The 16123-nt window shown below is 39.8% G+C and overlaps 1 protein-coding gene and 1 long non-coding RNA gene across 3 annotated transcripts in view; both read left to right on the top strand.

The window, feature by feature from the left end:
* The window catches only part of nlgn3b (neuroligin 3b), a 27771-nt gene extending 12457 nt beyond the window's left edge, over nucleotides 1-15314 (top strand). Inside the window, exons 3-7 of one of the 2 annotated variants that reach the window (XM_008427603.2) lie at nucleotides 2842-2901; nucleotides 3715-3864; nucleotides 5762-5947; nucleotides 9257-10046; nucleotides 13257-15314. In XM_008427603.2, the coding sequence (XP_008425825.1) occupies nucleotides 2842-2901; nucleotides 3715-3864; nucleotides 5762-5947; nucleotides 9257-10046; nucleotides 13257-14049 (1979 nt within the window). In that variant the 3' untranslated portion in view covers nucleotides 14050-15314. The remainder of the gene's footprint in view (nucleotides 1-2841; nucleotides 2902-3714; nucleotides 3865-5761; nucleotides 5948-9256; nucleotides 10047-13256) is intronic. The other variant, XM_008427604.2, reaches the window with a different exon arrangement.
* On the top strand, nucleotides 7-2601 carry LOC108166885 (uncharacterized). Its single transcript, XR_001777291.1, has 2 exons — nucleotides 7-1510; nucleotides 1646-2601. It is a non-coding gene; the product is annotated as an uncharacterized LOC108166885 (long non-coding RNA).
* Nucleotides 15315-16123: the final 809 nt, after the last annotated feature.

A 16123-nucleotide genomic window follows, 5' to 3' on the forward strand; every position in this document is an offset into this window, starting at 1 on the left:
AAAATAAACACATAGAAACACGGATCATGACACTTAGTAGTGCATTGCTGACTTGCTACCAGAGCAGATAGCCTGACTAATCAACCAGCTTGTAGTTGTGCTTCTCAGAAATACACATTTAAAGGCGCAGTATGTTACTTTGATAAACAATCTTTCTTTCCTTTTACTTATTTGTTCAAACTTGTCATTATATGATGACAGTGTAACATGAAACAAACAATCTGTGAAATAAAAAAATCAAGCTCCTATATGTCTCCTCCCTATGGTCCTACAGCCATCTGCAAAAATATGCTGCTTCTGATCAAAAACAAGCTATCAGAGCCAGGAGGAAGGTCTTGGTGCTGTCAATGATGCTCGTGTATGTGTTGGCGGAGAAACAACTCACCGTCACAGGAAAACTGGTTATCCACCATCATCAGTAGCCATGCTTACTCACCTGTGTATTCATGACAGGCTCTGTTGTGGGAGGGTGTGAGCAGTGCATACACATGCATGATTGACAGTGCTAAGTCCCTCCTCCTGGCTTTGATTGGTTGTTTTTAACCAATTTCTAGAGATGACTGTAGAACCACACGGAGAGGACAGAGAACCTTTATTTATTTTCCGTCTCATGTTACACTGTCATGGCACATGGTTTCAGCAAACATGTAAAAAAACAACATGTTTATAAAAGTTACATACAGTTTTAAAACTGCAAAAAACATGTAACAGGTGTTAATTTTATATTTTGTTTTATCTAAGACGAAATACCAAAATAACAACCACAAAAAATACACGCTGTCAGTCAGATAATCATTTTCCCCAGTTTACAACCAACAATAGCAACTTGTTCTAGACATGTGATAATAGATATTTCAGAACAATGGCCAGGGTGGCATTTCATCGGAATCTCATTTCAGCCTTTGCCTTATAAGGGCTGCTTAGAAATAACTTTCCTTTATTCAAATCCATTTCTTTTTGCCAAAATCGTCTTCTTATTAATGAGTCACTGCTTTGTTCAGACAGTGTGTCTGCTGGGGGCCAATTAAAGAAGCGCAGGAGTCAACTGACTATTGCATGTTGAATCCTTTCCTATTTCTGAGCTGTGAAATGAACCGGCGAGGGAACACTTTGTGTGTCTGCTGCGAATCTGTAGATTAACAGAACATTGTAATACGGCAGCAACGCTGTGTGATTCGGAAATCCAGCTCTGACTAACAGTTTTCTCCTAATTCCCGTTACTTCAAGGTGCTAATTAAGCACAATTTCTGAGAGGCTTTCACCTCCCCTCGCAGGCGCTCGGTGCAAAACATTCAACATTCAGAGCTGAACCGGATTCTGTTTGTGTTATTTGCCACACCGCTCTTTGAGACTGTTTTTCTTTAATTTTTATTTTTTACCCATGGTAGCATAGCAACAGCCGATAAACAGCCTGCTTGAAAGGTAGCTGTCCAAAATGGTGCAGGCTATGCATTTCATAAATCCCCTCGCCTGAGATCCCTACGGGCCTGGCCACCTGGCACAAAAGCAGGTCAATTAAATTTCTCCTTTTCAAATGCGTTAGAAAAGCAACATGACCCTTTTGGTCCTCTGTTTTTTTTTTTTTTGTTCATTTGAAATGCACCTCGTGCTTTTTGTGATTCAATATTTATTCGCTTTTGCTCAGGTGTTTTCTCTAGGACTAGTCCCCAGTACTTCCAAACGAGGTATTTTCCCGATTTCTCAGCTTTTTAAAATGCACCTTCTGTCTTGTTAATTATTCATTATGCTGAGCAATACACTTTGTGTTTTTTTATAATGTATTCTGCAGGAATAATGAAGGATTCACCTTCAGTCACTCCCGTCTAAAGAATAATTTCTGTGTGTAATCCCGTCGCCTGCAGCAAAGATGTGAAGATGCTTCTCACAGATTTCTAACATTTTTGAATATTTTTGCCACACTTAGACGTTTCAGATCATCAGCAAATTTCAATATTAGACATGAAAGATCAGCTTTTAGGTCTTTATTTAATTGATTGATTTTAAAAAAGCTGTCCAAACCAGCTTGTCTAAACGAGTTATAATTTTTTTCTTTTATAGAAAGCTGAATTCAGTTTCACCAGACCCAATTACTGCCAGACCTGCAGAATCAGGGAATCAGTTAAACAGAACTTCCTTAAATTAGGCTAAAACATCTCAAAACAGACAAATGTGGCACCAAGGCTAAAGTAAAGCTTGTCTGTCTGTTGCCTGATTAATAGACATTTGTGGAATTAATAATATAATTACTCATTCGGGGGAATTAAAAAATGATCTCATTAACATGCAAATTATGCTCTGGATGGAAAATCGTCTTGGAATTCATATTTAACACACAGAAGAATTACCAAATCACATCGGCTTGACATGTATAGCCTGTAGGGGATTTATTTACAAATGCAGTTGTGCTTGACAGAGTTATGAAAATGATTTCCTGACATTTAGAGTGAAATTATGGTGAAAAGTCATTAAATAGGGAATCAAAGTTTGTAAAAGCTTGGAGAAAATAATGCAAAAATGATCAAAATAACATCTTGGAATTGATGTTGAGTTTTAAATCGTTTGAATCTATGCCTATCAAACGTGATGGAGCTCTATTGGTTGCAGAAATGTACTTAAAAAACAAACTTTTCCTTGTTTCATAGCACCAGTTTGTCCATTTTTTAACTGCCATACTTAAAACTGTCTGATGTTTTTCTTTTGCCAGAAAGAGATTCTGGCTTTTTCCTCTTCATGCTGCCTCTTTGATTGGAGCGGTATATTAAATAAGAGGCGCAGTCAAATCTACCTTGCTTTTTTTGAATTTTGTACTTCTTTTTTTTTTTCCTCCTTTCTGAATCCCAGGAAGCCAACACAAGAAAAGGGGGGCGGCTTTCTCACACGCTGAGATTCATATATCTGAAGGTATTTTTTCTACCAGCTCAAAAGTTTTGATGCATGGATTCTTCTTGTTCAAATCTCTTTTTTTTCCCTTTTCCAAACAACTGTGTTCTCTTTTTTTTTCCTTCTCTCTCTTTGAGTGAAATAAAAATAAGGCCATCTGATTTATGACTGCATAGGTTTTCTATTAGTGCATCTCCTGTCCTGAATTGAGAATTGTTGCAGTCTTTTCAGTAAGTGCACCGTATCTATTGTTTCACCCATTGATCCGCAGACTGAAATATCTGCTTATCTCCCTTAAAGGTCCGTCTAAAGAAACTCATTTGTCAGTATAGTGAACTGGATTTTTTTCCTTTTCTGGTTCATACAACCAGAGAGCATACGTTTAATGTTACCTTGTGCGTATGAGTCCATATATGGATAAAACAAAATATCGTGTGTAATACTTTGATCAAAGCCTTTTTCTCTTTTCACGTCCAATAGAGATAACTTTAGATTTAGTGCGTATGGCAAGTCTGCTTGGGCCGACACCTCCATGCCTCATAAAAAAATTTTTGATTAGTTTCATAACTCTTGTCAGAGTGTATTTACCATGCATTTTTTGATTGTCATTACAGCTTTTATGCCACAGGTCTACCTACCACTCTGGCTTGCTTCCAAGCACATTTTCCTAGCAGACCTCTCTCATACCTCATACTGGGCAGTTGTGATATAAAGTTTCAGCAACAGTTCTCGATTAATTCTCCACTTCAGTGCTGTTGTCCCTGCACTTGTTTTCTGAGCATGTGTGTGTGTGTGCGTGTGTGGGGGTTGTGCGCGTGTGTGTCAACTTTGCAGATATAAGGGACTCTGAAGCCCGACCTGTTATGGTTTACATCCACGGAGGCTCCTATATGGAGGGCACTGGGAACATGATGGATGGCAGCATTCTGGCCAGTTATGGGAACGTCGTTGTTGTCACTCTCAACTACAGGATTGGAATATTAGGTAACTATACTGTGTGTGTGTGTGTGTGTGCGTGTGTGTGGGTGTGTGTGTGTGTGTATGGTAACTTCAAAAACGCAGTTTAACCCTCTTTAGTCTCATTAGCGCCTCGGTTTCCAAGCAGGGCCGATCCGAAGCACAGTTTAACCCTATCCTAAACGGAGCGTCGGTGTTTTGTTTATCTATGCTACCCGTAAATCCGTCCTACCAAATCTGACGAGGTAGCACTGATAGAACAGCGGCGATCCAGCCTAATTTGCAGTACAGTAATTCCGCCACACGTCGCGCTATCTGAAGAATTCCAACGGTTTCTGAAAGGGGAGACGTTGCGCTTTCCTGCCAATATTGGGTTATTACGGTAATTTCTCTCCCGCCGTAGCAGGGAGTGAAATTAATCTGAGGGGCGCTCTTTAAATAGACGGTAAACTGCGAAAATAACTTGCTAGATATTGAAAGTTCCAGTTGTTACGGATAAACGGGCAAATATATATTTACTCACAGGATATTTAAAGAACTGTGTACAATTAAAACAAGCAAAAATATCCAGGCAGAAATTTTAACACAAACTCAGAAAAGTCAGGAAAGATTGGCCTCTTTTAATTAGTTGTGCTTGCACATATGTATGTAAACGCATTAGTTAGTAAAGAAAATAAAAAGAGAATCTTACAAGATTACAAATTTGCTAACAATTTCTGTCAGTGTGAAGAGTTTAAAGTCTCACCAGATGACAAAGAATTAGCTGGAATGAGTATAGATTTCCTTGCAGGTGTGATTAGCATAGGGACAACAATGGCCACCAACAATCAACTGGTTGAAAGGAAGCTATTTCCATTTCTTCTCCACCTGAAAGAAAAGCAAATTTTGTCTGTCTAGACATATTTCCTGCAGTGAAAACCCTTAAACATCATGGTATGAAATCTGAAAGGAAGCAGCATCCATTAGACGTAATTAATGCTGTTTTCAAAATTCAGTTTTCAAGCTTAGAGCAGCATTCTCTCAGGCAGCGAGCCATTCAGTCTACCTGAACATGACCTACTAACAAGCTAATAATATGACACCTGTGTTTCTTCATAAACAGCAGATTGGCAAAAAAAAAAAAGCTATAATATCCTATTAAGACTCAATGTCAAAATCAAAAAGCCTATTATCTGAAATAATGAATTTCATGGTATTTTATCAGCAGTACAGCTTTTTACCTCTCCACATGAACCTCAGAATTACCTGCCAAAGTGGTCTTTACTTTCCACTTTTCACTATAAAATAACACGCAAATGCATGGGAAAATCTAACTAAGCTAGAAATGCTGTCATTTTATTTGTGGAATAACAACACAAATCCTCATAAATGCTTTTTGCACAAAGTCCTTGTTACCCCCAATTATTTCTGTTCACCGTATATTTATCTAATCGGGACAAAATTATCAACCTGTATCGTTCTTGGGAGTGAAAATGCTTTAAATAATAAATGCTGCAGCATTCACAAGGTCAGTCAGTGCTGCTGTTGCTGTTGCTTAGTCTGCTTCCTATCCGGGAGTTTTGGATGCAACTAGACGGGGAGAACAAGCAGAGGGATCAAGAGCACCTCTGAGTTTGATGTTATTTTATCAATTTAATTCATGCACATTACATGGGATAAAGTGACTATTCTGAGAGGAGATTTCAGATTTGATGAGTAGCCCATTCACAAAGAGGGGTGCGGTGCTGAGGGACTACCATGAGGAGCTGACTACAGCAGAGAAACACAGAGGGAGAGCGTAAAAGCATATTTACACCTGAGGGGAACCTGTCTCTGTTCATTGAGATTCCCTGCAGGGAAACAGACTTGGATCAAAGATGTGACTGCACTGTAGTACATAGCCTTAATCTTGGCTTTGCCTTTGTTGCCTCCTCGTATACATCAGGATTCCTCAGTACCGGTGACCAGGCGGCGAAGGGAAACTACGGCCTCCTGGATCAGATTCAGGCTCTGCGCTGGATCAGTAAAAACATCGGTTACTTCGGAGGAGACCCAGGCCGCATTACCGTCTTTGGGTCAGGGATCGGAGCTTCGTGTGTCAGTCTGCTGACGCTGTCCCACCACTCAGAGGGTAAGAATGTGCAACATGTAAGCTTCATCAGTCAATATCTGAGTCATTCATTTCAATATGCTCCGACTGTGCTTTCCCATGTTTTTTTGTTTTAAATAATAATCATATTCAAACCAAGTACTTTTATTTTGTAACTTTCTTCATGTTTTATGCATAGCTCTACATGCTCTGGCGGGGAGATGAAGTGTTATGATGACAGGGTGGGGTAAATGGGGTATTTGTTAAGTAAGTGATTGCTTTTGTTCCTCTCCACACAAACTAATCAGTCTAAAAGCTCTCTCTCCCCCTAAAATGTGAATCTCTCAAAGAAGCCTGTTGTTTTTATAAAGTTCTCAGCATGCTGTTGGGTCCACCTGAGTTTTTTTTTTTTTTTTTTCCAATATAGCTGATTTGCTTTTCAGATGCGCTGCAATGGAGTTGTTTACAATTGTGTGCATGTCAGCAAAGTTGAATAGTTACCAAAAATAGCAGTGACTTTTTACAAATCGGTTTAGCTTTATTTCAAAACTTTAAAATAAGGAGTATGTTTTCGCCTAACAGACAGCGCTGAAATAAAAAAAAAAAGTCTTTAACTATTTGAATGACTTGTAAAGGTATTGATATAATATTTTGTCACTTTGTAGCCACAAAGTGTCATTTGTTGGGATTTTATGTAATAAACCAACACAAAAGAAGTATATTGCATGGAAATTAAAATTATAAATTGTTTTAAAAATACAGCAATGAAAATCTGAAAAGTGTGGTGTGGATTTTTTTTTCTGTTCCCATTAAATGAAAACAAAAAGCAAAAAAAAAACATTTGCTTAATTTAGAGCAGCAAATCTTCGGGGCTACGTCCAGCTTTGCTCATTTTGAGAAAATTATTTTTTTACCTTTCTGATCACAAATTAGCTCAAGACTAGTCAAACTGGATGGCTCTGGACATCACGTTTTTAAACCTGGACACAGATTCTCAATTGGATTAAATTTTTACTTTGACTGGGCCATTATAACAGCTGAACATGCTTTAATCTAACCCAGTCATTTGTAGCTCAGGCTGCATGTTTAGGACTTTTGTCCTGCTGGAGGTGAACCTCTGTCCCAGTCTCAGGTCTTGACCAGCCTCAAAAACGTTTCCTTCCATAACTGAAATGTATTTAAACTGTAAAAAAAAATACTATTTTAGGTATATATTCTCCCACTTTTATACCATGCATTGAACTGCGCCCTGTGATGTACTATTGTTTTATAATCTAACCCTTGTGTTGGCCTCACATCAAATCCCAGCAAAATATATTAGACAGTTTTGCTGGACGCTGCAAAACGGCCCGTTTTGGTAATTTAACGATATTACCCAACGAGAGAGCAGATACAACCCACCGCACTCTGTGATTGAAACTCCTTGAAAAGCAGGTAGCACACGGCTGTTGCATTTGATAGACGCCCTCTCAAAGCCTCCCTGCGAGTCTCAGATGTCTGTATTTCAGCATCTGAGAATTGAACCCTCTTATTGTTGCTTTACTAATCTTCCAGCTCACTCAATGATGCTGCACAAAATCAGAAGAAGGGCAGAGATTGTGTTTTCATCAGTGCCAGAGAGGTTGCAGCAGCTGTCCTTTGTAGGAATTTGTATTGGATGTGCTCTCTCTCTCGCTACAGCCAATGCACAAAGACCTCCAGCTGTCTTTGAAGTAAACCCACTCACTGCTGCCCTGAAATTGAGAAAAATGTATTAAAAAAAAACAAAAAAAACTGCAGGAACACTACGGCTGCAAGATTCTTCTGTTGAATGTACACATTCAAGCACCTAGGTAGAGTCGTGTCGCTTTACATGCAAACTCCCCAGAGACGGAGGTGATGCACCACATGTAAACAATTCAAAAGAGCAGCTTGTTTCCTGTATCAACATTGAAGGATCAGGGTTACTGCATATTCAGCTCTCTGCACACACCCGCCCCCTGTACAGTTGGCGTCAGCAGTCTGTGTAAGCCCCGCAGCTTGTTAGAGACACCATATTAACGATTCTACAATTACAGTATGTTTGCAAAGAACTGGTGGAGTAAAAGCGAGACGCCTACTCGCTGACACGGTGTTGCAAATTGACCATTAGTTTGACATGCCCAGACGTGATCTGCATAGAGAGGCACACGCATGAAAGACATGAAAGGAAGAGCAGACTAAATGTTGGACATTTTTATCATTACATTAAAAAAAAAGAGACAAGTTCTGCACACTTCTATACTTACCAACCTTCCATTTGCTCTGGTTTCATCACTCTTTGCTCCTCTATGCCTTTCTGACCAGTTATCAAAGCACATCACAAATTTCCTTGTTTGCTTTCATCTGTCAATCCCCCAATCTCCTTGCTGTAAATAAATTTGGGGTTTTTTTGCCCAGATTCTTTTTTTCAGGGGTGAATTTTATCTTTTTTTCCCCCCATCAATTCCATTTGTTCAATATGCCTTTTCAATTAAATACAAGATTCTGTTTACCTTTCTGCTCTTTTTTGTGTGATGAATTCCCCTTCAAAACACATTTTTAAATGCGCCACAATTGTATTTTGATTTCCCCATTTTTTTAAAATTTCCACAGTTGAGATCCCTTTAAAATTTCTTGTTTTTTCACGTATTACCAATCTACTAATTTGCATGCACTGATTAGATGGAAGAAAAATAAGTACAATAATAAAAACAAACAAAAAAACAAGGACTTTAATTATTAAAATGAGGATTTTACATTTTAAAAAATCAGAGGATTCACAAATATTTTGTTTGCATGGTGAGGACATTAGTTCAAGGTTTCCCCCAGTAAACTTGCTAAGCCCGGTGGTTGGGGGCTAAGGCATTCATCCAGCAGCCATTGTGTTTTTGAGTTAAAATGTTTAAAGTTGACAGGAAATTTTAAAATGTCACCATGTCTGAACACAAACTATAAAATCTTTTTTTTTTAAAAAGCATGCAAACATTTTTAAAAGACTTAAATAAATAAGCAATGATTAGCCTGGTGGGGGCACAAGTAAAGCCTGGTGGCCAGCCAGGCTTATAATGCAATGGGGAAAACCCTGTAGTTAATACTCATTCATGAAAAAGATGGAGCAGCATACAATTGTACACATAAATTAAATTTATGTCTGTCAGTCACCATATGTGTAAACCGTATATATGGAATGTAAAACCAAAAACAATCATAACTGTGAATCTACATCAATGTGACATGAATCAGGATTTTGCTCAGGGCTTTTCTGAATGAATCAGAAAACATTTATTAGGTTAAACACAAGCTGTTATCCTGTGTTTTCTTTTTTTGTAATTTAGAATTTTCTCTTTCCAGGTCTATTCCACAGAGCCATCATCCAAAGCGGATCAGCGCTCTCCAGCTGGGCTGTCAACTACCACCCAGTCAAGTATACTCGCATGCTTGCAGAGAGGGTTGGCTGCAACGTGTTGGACACCGTGGACATGGTGTCCTGCCTGCAGAAGAAGAGCGCCAAGGAGCTGGTGGAGCAGGACATCCAGGCCGACCGCTACCGCGTGGCTTTCGGCCCCGTCATTGACGGCGACGTGATCCCGGACGACCCAGAGATCCTGATGGAGCAGGGCGAGTTCCTTAACTACGACATCATGCTGGGCGTGAACCAGGGCGAAGGGCTGCGCTTTGTGGAGAACGTGATGGACCTGGAGGACGGGGTCTCCGGCAGCGACTTTGACTTTGCCGTGTCAGATTTTGTGGACAGCTTGTACGGCTACCCGGAGGGTAAGGACACCCTGAGGGAGACTATTAAATTCATGTACACGGACTGGGCCGACAAGGACAATCCGGAAACCAGGAGGAAGACGCTGGTTGCCCTCTTCACTGACCACCAGTGGGTGGAGCCGTCAGTGGTGACAGCCGACCTGCATGCCCGCTACGGATCGCCCACGTACTTCTACGCCTTCTACCACCACTGCCAGAGCCTCATGAAGCCCGTGTGGTCCGACTCGGCGCACGGAGACGAGGTGCCGTACGTGTTTGGCATCCCGATGGTGGGCCCCACGGATCTGTTCCCCTGCAACTTCTCCAGGAATGACATCATGCTCAGCGCAGTGGTCATGACGTACTGGACCAACTTCGCAAAGAGCGGGTGAGTTGCATCAGCAGCTGCCGACAAGCTCTCTCACTGTGATTTGTTTATTTGTTGTAGTTGACCTTCTGATTCCCATCCAATATCTAATTTTACCTTCCCGGTGTGACTGAGAAGTGGCCTCAGCGCTGGTTTCTCTCTGAAGTGGAGTCCACTAATTAAGTTCAGCCTGAATTCCCACTTACGCCTCTCTCACCCTTATCTCGTTTTTTTTTTTTCTTTGTTATTAAGTTGAAATTCTCTCGTGGAAAAAAAAAAAAGCTTAACTTTTTATTAAATTCCTTAAAGCCTAAAAACTGAAACGAGGATCTGCTTCCTGTGCTGTGACTAATTTTAATTAGGATGCATGTCAACAAGCTCTTTAATTTTATCCGGTTTTTCGTGTCACTATTCACGTTGTACACAACCGCAAGTGCGAGATTTTTTTGTATTTAGACGTCAAGCAGATGCAGGATTTTACTGATCTAATTTATTTTACAATTCAATGCAGTTCTAAGGTCAGTGCATTGTGGGTGGGTGGGTGGATGGATGGACGGACGGACCTTCCTGGTTCCATTTATGCACAAAGTTTGCATTAAATGTAACACAAACTTAAACTTTATTAAGTATTTAATAAAATGTAACGATTTAACCATAAAATGTATAAATTTCTAATTTTACAGAAGATTTTCTCTTTCATATTGTTTTCATGATGCTGATGTAGAATCCTAATTCACTGATATCGGTTTATTACCCCAGGGCAGAAGCAAAGGATCTCATAATCTTTCCCTTTGGGATCTCTAATTTGTTATGAAAATCAATTATTTCTTTTGATAGAACTAAAAAGCAACAAACATTTATCTGTCTGTCTCAATGTTTTTGTAGATTTCTTTCCATTTCATCTTGGGGAGATTTGAAATCGCATCAAAAATAAAATTTTAGAAAGTTGTCCATGGTGTGCAAAATGATGCTTATTATTCAAGACAAGCTTCAATTTGATGCCGACTGTTTTAATAAAAAAGGAAAAATTTTGTTTCTCAACAGTGCGAAGCTCTGCAGGCCTTTTTTCTAAAGCAAAGCCTTGCTGGGTCTTTTTTCTTTCTTTCTTCTTTTTTTTCCACTGAGCCAAGAGACACTTAAGTGAGTTTCATTTTAGTGGAGGACTCCTCTGCTGCTTTGCTGGAAGCACTCTACAGCTGTAATAAATCTCTGTGTAGGTTGACCCCGGCAGAAGGCAAAAGCACGGCGCGGGTCACTGTGGGCTGCTAATGCCGCTGCGTAGGAAAAAGTAAAAGCTGTTTCTTTGAGGAGAGATGGGAATATTACACTGTGTGCACCTATTTGGCTCTATCATTTGTAGAAATGTGTCTTCCCTTTTGGTAGAATTTCAGAAAGGCCTTCCTTAAATGAACATGGCACCACAGCAGTGCCTTACAAATGTATCGACGCTCCACGGATGGAGTTTTGCCTTCAGAGATCATATTGTTTGTGAATGGCGTCCAGCTGATCTAAAAGACCCCCAGATATATGTCGGAGAGTATTTGTGAACATTGAGCAGTTCGTGGAGCACTCTTCAATTCGTCATTTTCAAACAAACTATGGCGCAAAACAAAATCAACAAAACATTGCCTCTAGGAATGGTGGAAAATATAGTGGTGGCAGCATCATGCTGTGGAGATCCCTTACTCCTGTCCAGCAGGACAGCAACTATAAACACGCTGTCAAAGCTGCAGTTTAGGGATTTAGATCCTAAATGAAATCCATTTGTGAATCTGTAAAAAGGCAAGAAAATTTCCTCTAGCCACACTCTCTATTTACTCTGACTGAGCTTTTGTTTTTGCAAAGAATGGGGAAAACATTTCCCTAAAGACTTGAAGCTGTAATTACTACAAAATCAAATTCTACAAAGTGTTGACCGAGAGGTTGAATAAAATGCACACCCACCCTTTCTCTAAAATGATGTCTACTTGTTCTTATTCTTCACAATCATGCTCTGCTTTGTGATCTGTCACATACATTTTCAATCAAAACATTGAGAATTGTTGCAGCATGACAATATGTAAAAACATTCAAAATGTAAGAATACATTTTGCAAAACTGTGTAAAAATTCTTATGTTTTTCCTAATGCAGCTAAAATCACTATCAAGGATCATATTTCAGGAATAGTTCATGAAGTGGAAATTAAAATCATTATTTTCTCTTTTAGATGTTTTAATATGCTATAAAAGGATGACATCAGAATTCCTTCTGTATTTTATTACTTTATTCTAACTGCACATGTCATCTATGCTGTGCATAATGTGCTTGCTGTTCTTTGCAGAACTGCTAAGATGCTAAACTGTATTTTGCTACGTTATAGATGTGTAATGACAATAATCTTTAAAAACTATAATCTAATCTTGGTCAATGTCAGCTTTATTTATATATCACATTTAAAAACAACATTTAAAGTGATTCTACAATCATAAAAGAGCAACGAGAATAAGCCATAATAAAAGTTTATGAAACACAGAATTAGGATTTCAAATAACTGTTTAATGGGTGGGATTTTTATAACAACTGACGATAACATAGCTACTGGATTGTGCTATAAAACAGCCCTATGTGCCTGAAAAAGACATAACGCTGCCCTAAAAGCAAAATTAATAGCATTTTCATCAAAAAACATGTATCCACAAAATAAATATTTTCAATTCAAATACTGCACCAAAATGATATCAACAACAAATATTTAATTGTTTTAATCTGCACTTGCAACCCTCATATTGGTGCAAAGTGTTATTAGGTCTATTCAGCTTCCAAGTGTCTCCACTTGGAAGCTGAATAGGTCTAATACATCTGTAGAAATGTGGACATGAACACTGACTGACATTGGCATTGGGGGACGTTTTGTTGGGGATGATGTATTTTGTTTTGAGGTAATACTTTAGGCTTTAATAACTTCAGTAATTGACTAACTCCTTTTTTGCACAAAAAGTACAGAACAATAGTCTTTTTCGAAGCAAAAAGGAACCTCCACTGGGCCAGGAAAAGGAACTACTACCACTGTTGTTTGTGGATGTATATACAAAAGTTTTATTTTAGGACTTTTGTACGTGGAAAAAAAAGGGTGATTAAGTGCACTGAACATTTTTTACACATTAAAATCTAGGTTCCAACCCTAAATCTAATCTAATCTGATCTAATCATGAATCTACTGTGCGCTAAGGTTCTCTGTCTTGTATTTACAGGGATCCTAACAAGCCAGTGCCGCAGGACACCAAGTTCATCCACACCAAGGCCAATCGCTTCGAGGAGGTGGCCTGGTCCAAGTATGACCCCTACGACCAACTGTATTTGCACATTGGCCTGAAGCCTCGGATCCGCGACCACTACAGAGCCACAAAAGTAGCTTTCTGGAAACACCTGGTGCCCCATCTCTACAACCTCCACGACGTTTTCCACTACTCCTCAACGACCACCAAAGTCACCCCTCTGGACCCCACCCAGTCCAACGGCAAGAGGTCCGGCAGCACCGGCCGGCCTCCCATGTCCACGTCTCATGGTGACGGTGAGGCCGGCAGAGAGATGGGTCCCCTGATCATGCCCAACCCCAGGGATTACTCCACAGAGCTCAGCGTCACCATCGCCGTGGGAGCGTCGTTGCTTTTCCTGAACGTCTTGGCCTTCGCTGCCCTGTACTACCGCAAGGACAAGCGCAGTCGCCAGGAGACGTCCCAGCAGCCCAGCCCCCAGCGCGAGAGCAAAGGCAACAATGCCAGCCACACCAACACGGTGGACGAGACCCTGTCGTCCCAGCAGAGGAGCCCATGTGAAGCCCTCCACAATCCTCTTCACGCCTCACCCAGCTACTCTCTAAGCCAGCGCCGCTCCCCTGATGACATCCCCCTGATGACCCCCAACAACATCACCATGATCCCCAACTCTCTGATGGGCCTCTCCAACATGAGTCCGTACAGCACCTTTCCCGCTGGCTACAGCTCCACAGGCTTGCCCAGCACCCACTCGACCACTCGGGTATAGCCTGGCACGAGGGCGGATGTGACAAAACGCGAAATGCGAACATTTACAGCTGTCTTTAGAATGTGTACGTAAATTAGGATCGAATATGTTTGTTTCGTCTTTTTCCAAAGGTGTGCAGCCAACAACATCCTGCCTTTGCTCTCTCATAGTAGGAAGTCTTACTTGCAGAGTCATTTTATAATAATCATTGTCAAAGGCAGTTTAAAAGAGAAAAAGAAGTGCATTTCATTTTCCACTTTCTGGAACTTTACCTAGCAGGAACTTAGTATAATGTTTATACAGTTGGATTTGTATGGGAAGCTTTTTCTTACTCTGTGATATCTATTTTGCTCTCGTGGAACAAAGTGACATTACGACTCACGGCGGCCGGAGGGGAGTTCTTGGAAAAGCGGAGAAGCATTACTACTGTTGCTATTATCAAGCTATTTTATATGCATTTCTCATGTCATACTGCTTATTATGAAAAAGTATTTTTACTGTAATTACTTTCAAAAATGCCTTGTACATCGCTTAAACACTGACTTACTGTGGAATCTTAGCTGCAGTGAATAAATGATGGCCACACTTGATGAAAATGTCCAACTTCAGCCAAAATGTTCCGATCCAGTGGTGCAAATATGGCATCCGCATGTGTGTGTGTGTGTGAGTGGGTTGGCGTGGGCGTGTGGATGTGCTGGAAATCTGTGCTACAGAAATGTAAATTAGGCATTGGTTAAAATTAACCTCTCAGTTTTGCATATGTAATGTGTACTTTATTGTAGTCCACTTGAGTATCCTTGCTATATTTTGGCTCTATGTGATTTTCATTTCTTTTCAGCAAAGTACACTGTAGGGATATAACTTCTGCTTCACTATAAACAAAAAATATTGCTTAAGATGTGTTTTCCTACTCTAACTAACTCATGGTTTTGGCTTTGACTTGGCTTGTTTGTACAGAGTAAACTTAGACTGATATTTGATTTGTTGTTTGTTTATGAATACTGTAAGCCCTTCAGAGAGATGACTGTAATTACTTTGTAGCTGTATGTATACCACTTCAGTTATCCATCATTTGAAAAGAACAGAAAAAGGAGCTCTATGACTCTTTATGGCAGAACAGTGCTCCTTCTGCAAGTGGTTTGGACCCACGCTCATGTTAAATACAGGAGTTGTCCAACAGTGAATGAACTGGATGGACATGAAGAATTGAGCTTTGATTTCTTTGAACCTATCATAACATTGTTTAACCTAAATGAGACAGCTATTAAAAGATTTTTGAAACTACATACGAGTCTTGTCAAACATTGAGATTTGACCGATGGCCATTGCTCTGTCCTTATATCATCATTTTGTGATGGATCTGCATTGGGATCTTAATGTCAAACACCTGTGAAAGGATGAATTATGAAGGAGGTTGAATCAAATTTTATGAAACAGGTGCGTATAAAGGTTTTGAGTTTTAAGAGCGTATTGATGGGATTTTTTCAACATTCTTCCATAAACATATATATGAGGTCAGGCACTGATGCTGGATGAGAATGGCTAGATTCACAGTCACTAAATCATCCCTAAGATGTCCAGTCAGACGCTTTTTTTTTGTGAATGTTACACGTCTCAGCATATGATGGACAGTTGTAACAAATGATGTTTTATTTTTTTATTTTTCTTCCTGCGGTGAATTTCTGCTTCCCCTTTGATCCTGACGGAGAGCCTGTAAAGACGAACAGCGTCAGAGATAGACAAAAAGGACAACCGCCGTCTTCTTCCCCAAACTCGGTCTCTTTATTACAGATTTTTGAAATCATGAAATTATTAACACTTCCTAGAACAATTACATTCCTGTGTCCCTCTGCTGTTACCAAAAAAAACACACAGCCTTCACCTGAGTAAAAAAAAGTATCAACTCCCACCAATCAATCCACAGCGCAGAGATGTACATTTAAAAAAAAACATTTCTCAAATAAGAGGATTAATTATGTTAAATAATGCAAGATGGAGATGTTATAATGAACAAGACATTAAGCTCTAATGTGTTTTGACTAACTACTGACCGACTGAATAACTACAGTTTAATTGATTACATAGAAAGGGAGAA

Source organism: Poecilia reticulata, linkage group LG14, assembly GCF_000633615.1.
Source record: "Poecilia reticulata strain Guanapo linkage group LG14, Guppy_female_1.0+MT, whole genome shotgun sequence".
NCBI lineage: Eukaryota > Metazoa > Chordata > Actinopteri > Cyprinodontiformes > Poeciliidae > Poecilia > Poecilia reticulata.